The sequence below is a fragment of the Pistacia vera genome, unplaced genomic scaffold, assembly GCF_008641045.1.
Source record: "Pistacia vera cultivar Batoury unplaced genomic scaffold, PisVer_v2 Contig604, whole genome shotgun sequence".
In the NCBI taxonomy this organism is placed as follows: Eukaryota; Viridiplantae; Streptophyta; class Magnoliopsida; order Sapindales; family Anacardiaceae; genus Pistacia; species Pistacia vera.
In genome coordinates this window covers 67,320-77,246 of record NW_022196451.1, presented here as the reverse complement: position 1 = coordinate 77,246, position 9,927 = coordinate 67,320, and the positions used below count along the sequence as shown (strand labels likewise).

Here is a 9,927-nt window from a genome sequence, read left to right as displayed (position 1 = left end):
CTCGCACAAAATTATATTTGATATCTATGTGTTTCGTTTTACCATGATATTTGGGATCCTTAGTGTATGCTATTGCTGCTTGACTATCACGGTTTATTCTTACTGGTTCAATAGCAACATTAATTATCACCAGATTATTCATGAACTGTCTCAACAAAACGGCTTCTTGCACTGCAACTAAAAATGCTACAAACTTAGCCTCCATTGTAGATAAGGCTATACATGATTGTTTCTTATTGCTCCAAGATATGACCCCACCATTTAGTAAGAAAACATATCCAAAAGTAAATTTCCTTTCATCTAAATCTCTTCCCCAATCAGCATCGGTGTAGCCTCTCAAGTGTAAATCATTTCCTTAATAACATAATGAGTAATCAGTTTTTCTTTTTAGATATCTTAAGATTCTCTTCACTGCTTTCCAGTGTGCTTGTCCTGGGTCGGGCTAATATCTACTTACCAACCCAACGGCATAACAGATGTCAGCTCTAGTGCACATCATGGCGTATATGAGACTTCCAATAGCACTTGTATAAGGAACATTCTTCATTTGTTCCTTTTCTTGTGGAGTCTTCGGACACATTTTATGACTTAAAGTCTTGCCTTTCACGATAGGGTTGTCTATGGGTTTACAATCTTGCATATGAAATCGTTCAAGAATTTTCTTAATGTATGGTTCTTGTGAAAAAGATACTAATTTTCTTGAACGATCTCTTGAAATCTTGACTCCAAGAATATATGCAGCTTCACCCATATCTTTCATCTCAAAATGAGATGATAACCATCCTTTGATTTTATTGACAAATCCCTTATCATTTCTAGTTATAAGTATATAATCAATATATAATGATAATATAACAAATTTGTGATTGAATCTCTTTGTATATACACAGTGATCTTCATCTATCATTTTGAAATCATACGATATTATTGCATTATGAAATCAAATATACCACTGTCTTGAGGACTGCTTTAGGCTATAAATTGACTTTAAAAGTCTACACACTTTGTGTTCTTGACCTTCTCTAATAAAACATATTGGTTAAACTGCACAATAAGCGAAAAAATTTCTTCATAATCTATTCCTTCTTGTTGTGTATACCCCTTCGCGACTAAGCGAGCTTTGTATCTTTCAATACTGCCATCAGCTTTACACTTGATTTTAAGAGCCCACTTATTCCCAATGGCTTTGCGTCCTTTTGGTAAATCAACTAATTCCCATACTTGGTTTGATTTCATAGACTCCAATTCTTCTTCCATTACTTTCATCCATTTTTCCTTAGAAAGGCAATTGAGAGCCTCATTTACATTCCTCGACTCTTCTTCATCTTGTGGAGTAACAAGAAAAATTTCCCCCTCAATCTCAAATCGTCGACGTGGAACTTGTTTCCTATTTGATCGACGTATTGGAGATTGATTGGTGTTATTCCCACTTGGACTAGCTATCATAGTTGGATCGTCAGTGGGGAATGATGGAGGATCTGAAACTGATTCATCAACTGCCATATCGCTCCCACTGGGATGCAGTATAACCAACTGATTTTCGGCAACAGAATTGCCTTGGTCTTGTATTTCATATAGAAACAAGTCTTGACCTATCTTGCCCTTCTTAGGAAAATCGGTTTCTAAGAATGTGACATCTCGTGATTCAAACTTAGTGATGCTACCACTTTCTTGTTCTCCTATGAAGACGTATCACTTTGAATGTTCTGAGTATCTTATGAAGATACATTTTTCCCCCTTAGACCTAATTTTCCATATTTATGGGAAGGATCATGAATATAGGCAGCACATCCCCATGGCTTTAGGAGACTCAAATTGGGTTTCCGATTTGTCCATAACTCATATGGCGTAGTAGTACGTAATAGATTTGGAGGGTACTCGATTGAGGATATATGTGGCAGCCAATAAGGCATCACCCTAAAAGGTGATGGGCAAGTTTGCTTGTGTCATCATAGACCTCACCATCTCAAGTAGGATTATGTTTCTTCATTATGCAACACCATTTTGTTGCGGAGTTCTTGTAATAGTTAATTGACGTTCTATTCCCATTTCATCACAAAATTTTTTGAACTGATCAGATAAATATTCACAACCTCGATCGGTTCGTAGAACTTTTATCTTTTTATCTAATTGGTTCTCAACTAAGTTTTTAAACTTCTGAAAGCATTCTAAAGCTTCTGATTTTTGAGAAATAAAAAAAAACATAACCATATCGAGTGAAATCATCTATAAATGTGATGAAATAAACAGCTCTATGTTTAGCCCTCACATTCATTGGACCACATATGTCAGAATGAATTAGTTGCAATGGAACTTCAGCTCTTATCGCTTTTCCAAATGGTTTTCTTTCTGTTTTTCCAGCTAGGCAATGTTCACAAGTAGTCAAGTCTACTTTTGCTAAGGATCCTAACAAGCCTTCTCTTGCCAGTATATTCATTCGTTATTGGCCATTATGGCCAAGCCGTGCATGCTATACATTCACATCATCATTATTGGAATATGTAATGAAGGAAAAAAAAACATTACTATAATTATGAGCAATGTCAAGTATGATAAAACCATCAGAAATATAACCACAACCATAGTATATTGTGTCCAAAAATAAATGGACACCAGTACTGGAAATTAAAACCTAGTTTAATAAGTTCTATCACGGAAATCAAATTTCGACGAATATCAGGTGCATATAACACGTCATGTAGGTATGGGATTCAACCTCCACGCATGATCAATTTGCATGTGCCGATCCCTTTAACTTCCACTTTTGAATTGTTACCTACATATATCCATTTTGTTTCTCGTGGTATTCGTACAAACTCCATGAAAGCACTCCTATCTTTCGCTATGTGGTCTGTTGCTACTGAATCTATAGTCTACAAAGGATGAGATTCAGTTAGAAAAACAGAACTGGAAACATTTATATAACTTACTTGTGCAAACAAGTAATTTACCTTTTTCGACTTGCTACAATTGTGAGCAAAATGTCCCTTATTGCCACAGTTATAGCATTTCACCTTTGCCATGTTTCTCTTCCTGGCAGGATGTTTTCCTTTTCCGTGTTTATAAAACTTTCTCTTCTTCCCTTGAGCTTTATCCGTATTGCCTTTTCTTTGGGATCCTCTTGGAATTTACGTTTAAATCCCTTCCCACCATGTGAACTGGTACCAGTTATATACACATTAGTATTTGCCTTGCTCGCATTAAGGTGATCTTCTTCCAGTTCCAAATGTCGCGTGGCATCTTCTAAATTTTTGATGCCCTCATTGTGGGTAAGGTGTATCTTCATGTGTTCCCAATTTTGAGGCAATGATCTTCTGACAGCTTGAACCTGTTGTTCATCAGTTAGGACATGACCTGCATCTCTCAACTCACTAATCATGTTTGACAAGTGTCTTCAGTGTACTCTCATAGTATGTTAAGCCTTTTTCTTATATGTGTCAAACTTGATAGTGAGTGACCGAAGTTTGGTAATGGATGTACCACCAAACTTTGTAGCAAGGGCGGACCACATGTCCTTTGCTAATTCATAATCCCGGTACTTTTTCATGATATCATTGTCCATACCGCTCAACAAAGTGATGCGAGCAATAGAATTCTTCTTCTTCCACATGTCATAAGCTGCACAGTCTCTTTTATGTTGAGCTGTGACTCCTTTTTCAAGCTCTTCCATAATCGTGGTAAGAGCTTCAAGAACCTCTTGTTCTTCCAAGACATATTGGATTTTCATGCTCCATATCTCATAATTTTCGTCGTTAAATTTTTCTCCTTTATTAAGTTTGGCTACAATGTTCTTAGATGCAGATGCCATTTCTAAAAAATTACAAATTGGATAATACATGTTATTCAATGCTCGGAACATACATATATTTAATTAATTATATTACTAATAATTATATATTAGATTTGGAATCAAAAGTTAACAATGTCAACATTCATCATCCAAAATTCTAATCTCCAATTATCATAGATATAATTAATTGCAATTCTAAAATAATATTAAGACACAATCATATAAGTATAATTCAACATAAATTCACATAAAAATTTAAATTGTAATGAAAAATAAATAAATAAATAAGAACTGATTCCATTATGCAAATAGAATTCAACATGTAGTGATATTAAAACAAACAATTTCCAAAAAAAACTAAGTGTATTGCCACATTCCATAAACTGGGAAGGATCTGATAATCCTTATCCTAAGGTCTTTATCTAACTTGTAAGTAACCCTAGGCAAGGGAACTCCCAGTTTCTTGTGATGTCCTTTACGAGTGGAGACTCCTATAGATGCACCAATCGTCTTTTTGGCACTCCAATCTATGTACTCCTTGATGTAGTAGTTGACTAAACGTCTATAATCTTTATTGTCATCTTTAAAGTTTTGAACTTTCAGCTTGTTACAAACCAGATCAAGGAGACCAACGAGACTAGGGTAACCAAGAATCTCTCTAAGGACTTTGTATTTCAACTCATCTTCCTTTAATCCCCCTATCCAGACAATTTCCTGAATCTTTTCATTCACGTGAATGAAATGATTTACGAGTTGCACCAACTCATCCTCTGTGTCTCTTAATATGAAGGTGTGAGTTTGTAGAGTTCTAATCATGTTCATAACCCTTTCCTTTTGAGTGGGTGTTCTAGCAGCCATTGCACATCTATAACGTAACATTTTTCTATAACAAAAAAAAAAAAAAAAAAAAAAAAAAAAAAAAAACTATTTATTTATAAAATAAAGGTTGACTATATTTGATAAATAATATATAAACATGTTTATGGCTTAATAACAAAATTAGACTCATAATAACGTACCACGTATGCATTTTATTCTTTACAGCAAAGAAAAAAATTTTTAGAACACTCCACATGCCCTTGTGCGCCACCTAGAAGCAGTCACGCGCCTCCACGCACTGACAGAAGCAACCACGTGCTGGTCAGGGTTCACCACGCGCCTCACACTGAATTCGAGTCGATTTGACCCATTTCACCTTTAACCAGGTCGATTTGACCCGTTGACTTTGTTTGACCTTATGGGTCAGGCATTGATCGGATTTGACTAACCTGTTTGGTCACATGGTCGGGGTTGATCGGGTCGATTGACCATTACCAGGTTTGACTAACCCGTTTGCTGTTCTGGGTCAAATATGCAGGTCAACTTGACCCATTTTATTTTGTTTTTGGGTTGGGCCAGAGATGAATATATAGGATTTGTAAGTATGGTTAACACAAACAAAATTGTAGCCTAGTGGTTAAACTTATCTCCCTTCTACGTAGAGACTTGGGTTCAAGTCTCACCACCCACATTGGTTTTCATTTTACCCAAGTCTCACCACCCACATTGGTTTTCATTTTTTTATTAAAAGGAGCAAAACAAATGACAAGTCGTTTATAAGGCTGAAATTAAAACGACTTGTGGTCCTTGTCATCTTCTACCTCTGTCCAGGTCTGTAACTTGGTACCCGACCCGAAAGACAACCCATACAAAACCCGAATCTTTAAAGAGGCATAATTAAGTCATTTTAACTCCGTTTTTTATGATTCAAAAGCCATTTTCTTCATAATTTCATAAGGAATCTAATAATCTAATTATCATTACTAGAAGACAACTTTTTACTCACTAAAAGTGAAATTTCAGAACTACATTTACGTAACATGCAACATGCTTTAACACATTAGTACAAAATTAAAAACAATGTAAACCACGGCTCTGATACCATTGTTGGAAAAAATTTAGAATAACAAATATTCTAAACTAATCCCAAGATCATGTTAATAGTCACCCATTGCAATCACATTTTACATAAACGAATTATAATGTATTTCACAGCATAAATACCTCTTCTCCTTAACTCTGAAGCAAAAGTTGAATCTGGAGAGAAAAACCACCGTAGAGTATCTTTTTAGAGAGAGAGAGTGAAATAAAAAGTTTCTAAAAGAAAAACTTCACTTATATATGGGCGGCAGTTACCGAGCAGATTTTTAGGCGAAAACTGTCTTTGGTAGTTTCCACTTCAAACGTCGTTTGGGTTAATCCATCATGGGTGCTCACCCTTATCCAATAGTGAATTTCTCATTGATCTAAGCTTCGATGTTAAAAACGACAAGAGGAATTTCTGAGGAAGAGGGAGGCTGATTTGCGGAAGACATGAGGATAAAATTCTCGTTAGAGATTTGCTCTTTTGATACCATATAGAAAAGTAAATATTTTGGAGCTCACAATGGAAATGTCAACACACAAATTGTATTGATCTTTCTGATGATTTTATACAGACTTTACAAATCTATCTAAGGAATTGAACAGCTAAGAAAATAACATGTACATCGGTTATAGATTTTGTTTACTAAAATACAATAAATGCATCAATTACAGGACATGATTCTCGGCTTGATTTTTCCTGCAAATCACTTCCAGATTTCTAGTTTGAATTTGAATCTTATTGTTGCCTTGTGTCACCTTCCTTAATAAAAATAACGTATTAAATTACCTATAAATTTTTCTTCAATTGCAACCAAATGATACAAAAAATCTACTTAAGCAATAATAGTCAATATAAATGTAAGATAACAAAAATAACATATAAAATCTCAACTTTTAATCTCCTGAATTCTTAAGTATTTTTTAATCTTTAACACAAGACAATTGTGTCAGCTAACATTTTTCTAAAGAATAGTTAAGTTTTTAAGTCTTTTTATAGTTTTTATAGTCTAGAGTTTGATTTTAGTCTACAAAAATCAATAGGAGGATAATAATTTTACCCTGATGGTTAATTGAATAATAATATAAACTTCAAGGGGGGCTACATTTAAAAACCTGTCGATTCTAAAGACAAAGTAATAGTTTTTCTTTTGTTTTTGTTAAATGGGTTCACTACTCACAAGCCTTTCATTCTGCATCCAATTATCTTAAAAAACATGTAATTAAAATTTTAAAAATGATTTTTCTTATTAAACTTTAAAAAAAAAAAATCATTATTTTGTCATTTTATACTTTTATTGAATTAAATATCAATCTGCGAGCTATGTATTGCAATTATAATAATAATATGATAAAAAATATAATTTTGAAACTAATAATTGATTTTCTAGGTGCAAAGAGAGAAAACCTTATTGAGGGACTTTGATAGTGGATCATTCTGGGTTTTCCATTTCAAAAGTGGACCCATCCGTGTGCAGATATACAATTTCATTAGTGAAATGCATATATATGTTGTTTTAGAGGCCAAAATGGTATAAATATTCCTCGCACTTTCCGCTTTCCATCTTGCCAATATGGAGCTCGTGTTCCCCTCCTTCTCAATCCTTCTCAGCTTTCTTATCTTTGTCTTCATGGTGATAAAGATTGGGAAAAGATTTAAAACCAACGACGGAACCTTAAGTCTTCCTCCAGGGCCACAGAAATTACCTCTTATTGTTAATCTGCACCAGCTTGCTGCTCTGGGATCTCTGGGATGTCTTCCTCATCGTGGACTGAGAGAGTTGGCCAAGATATATGGACCCTTTATGCATCTCCAGCTTGGAGAAATTTCTACTATTGTTGTTTCTTCGCCGGAGTTCACCGAGCAAGTGATGAAAACTCATGATGCTGTTTTTGCATCAAGGCCGTGTAATGAATTAGCAAATTTTATGTCCTATGGTTATACTGATGTAATCTTTTCACCATATGGTAAATATTGGAGAAAATTAGAGAAAATCTATACGTTGGAGCTTTTAAGCGCCAAACGAGTCCAATCCTTACGATCCTTAAGAGAAGAAGAGATGTCTAATCTCATAGATTCTATTGCTTCTGTAGCGATGTGGCATTCTGATGACACGTGGAAGTCAACTTGGGAGTTGGCTGGTCAAAGTAATTTGTTAAGACAAGAGGGGTAGTTCTGTCTTTTCCCTTCGTTCCAAAAACCTAAATCAAATTAGGTTTTGTGCGCAGCTCATTTCTCTCCTTTTCTCTCTCTTGGTTAACAGAGAGAGAAATGGTTAGAGGTGCTGTGCTGGAAATCCAAGATCCGTCTGTGGAATCAACGGTGATGGTAGGTGTGAGCTGTCTTTTCTGTTGTAGTCTTTTTCTTTGTATAAATATGTACTGATTTCTGCCTCTTTGGTGATGTATGAGTGGTGAGAGCATCTGGGTATACGGGTGTAAAATCAGAGGGTTTGTATCGGGTTGATGCCTTGGTGTAAAAGGGGTGAGCCGATTCTTCTGTAAGGTTTCTCAAACTCATAGTGAAGTTATTTTTCTGGTTGCCTTTGAAGAGTGGATGTAGGTAATCTTTCAGATTACCGAACCACTATAAATTTGGTGTCTCTCTTCTTATTTTTCTTTACTGTATTTGTTTTTCTCCTTTTGTGCTTGTTTTGGTTGAATGAACAATCTGGACTACTGCATGATTCTTTATGTTTTTGGGTCTGATTTACAACAGCTTCAAAAGCAGGATCAGTGATTAACTTGACCGAAGCAGTTTTCTCATCAACATACGGTCCCAAAGCAAGGGCAACTTTTCGGGAAAAATGCAAAGATCAAGAAAAATTTAAATCGGCTATCAAGAGGATTTTACAATTGCTAACAGGTTTTAACATTGTAGATTTGTTTCCTTCCATCAAACTTCTCCATTTCATCACTGGAGTCAAGTCAAAATTTGAGAAGCTGATGCAAGAATCTGACAGAATAATTCAAAACATTATCAATGAACATAAGAAGTCCGTGAGGAGTGGAGGAGATAACGATCTGGTTGATGTTCTCTTGAAGTGTCAAGAAGATAGCGATCCTCAATTTTCCTTAACCACCGAGAACATCAAAGCAGTAGTTTTTGTAAGTATTTTTAATTCTTATAATTACATCTATACATAAAACCTTAGAGTTCAATGCTTAATCTCTCTCTAGCTAATATCTGGTGAACATAAATTCTAAAAGTTCGGTGGAATAGTTGTTAGATTTCTTTGAAGATTAATTACATGTAAATAGACTTTCCAAAGTTAATCTCCAATTCAGGGGAAAATCAACCATGTTTAAAACCTGACCACTATCTCTTCTATGCTTATATTTCAAAGATTACTTATATATATAAACTTCTTTTACAGGACGTTTTTAGCGCTGGCAGTGACACATCTGCCACTCTAATGGAATGGGCAATGTCCGAGCTGATTAAAAATCCAGGAGTGATGAGAAAGGCTCAAGCTGAGGTCAGGGAAGTCTTCAATAGAAAACGGAAGGTTGATGAAACGGGCATTAGCGAAATGAAATACTTGAAGCTAGTAATCAAAGAGACTCTGAGATTACATCCAGCTGATCCTTTGTTACTTCCAAGAGAATGTAGAGAGTAAACTGAGATTAATGGATTCAACATTCCAACCAAAACCAGAGTCCTGGTCAACGTATGGACGATTGCAAGGGATTCAGAATATTGGACCCAACCTGAGAGCTTCAATCCAGAGAGTTTCAGTGATGGCTCTCTTGACTATAGAGGAACTAATTTCGAATATCTCCCATTTGGCGCAAGAAGGAGGATGTGTCCAGGAATTACATATGATCTGGCCAATGTTGAGTTTCCTCTGGCATCGTTGCTGTACCATTTTGATTGGAAACTTCCAGGTGGAATGAAGAATGAAGATTTGGACATGGAAGAGCTGTCTGGTGTGACAATCACAAGAAAACATGATTTAAGCGTCATTCCCGTAGCCTGAAATGGAAGTGGCAGATCTAGCTGTGTTTTAATATGTTTTTCAAATAAGAGTAAGAAGGCGTTGTTATTCTTTCTTAATATGGCTGAGAGGAACTCCTGGACTTTACATAAATAAGAAGTTTGAATGAAATGGTTCGTGTGATGTGAAATTTATGTTTCAAAGATTTGTTGTATCTAATATGAAACGGCTACGTATTTGATATCCAATCTCCACGGGTACAATTATTGAGAGAATTAATAGAATTCAATCCCTGGC

The 9,927-nt window shown here is 35.3% G+C and overlaps 1 protein-coding gene across 1 annotated transcript; it reads left to right on the top strand.

The window, feature by feature from the left end:
* The first annotated feature begins 7,266 nt into the window (after window positions 1–7,266).
* LOC116110510 (cytochrome P450 71D9-like) lies at window positions 7,267–8,432 on the top strand. The gene is made up of 3 exons (XM_031396718.1): window positions 7,267–7,840; window positions 7,957–8,021; window positions 8,412–8,432. The coding sequence occupies exons 1-3, from the start codon at window positions 7,267–7,269 to the stop codon at window positions 8,430–8,432; spliced, it is 660 nt and encodes a 219-aa protein (XP_031252578.1).
* Window positions 8,433–9,927: the final 1,495 nt, after the last annotated feature.

Excerpts from the sequence above, each read along its gene's own strand:
- LOC116110510 (XM_031396718.1), top strand. The coding sequence starts at position 7,267 with ATGGAGCTCGTGTTCCCCTCCTTCTCAATCCTTCTCAGCTTTCTTATC. Across the intron at positions 7,841-7,956 it reads TTGGGAGTTGGCTGGTCAAA|AGAGAGAAATGGTTAGAGGT; the intron begins GTAATTTGTTAA and ends CTTGGTTAACAG. Across the intron at positions 8,022-8,411 it reads CTGTGGAATCAACGGTGATG|CTTCAAAAGCAGGATCAGTG; the intron begins GTAGGTGTGAGC and ends GATTTACAACAG.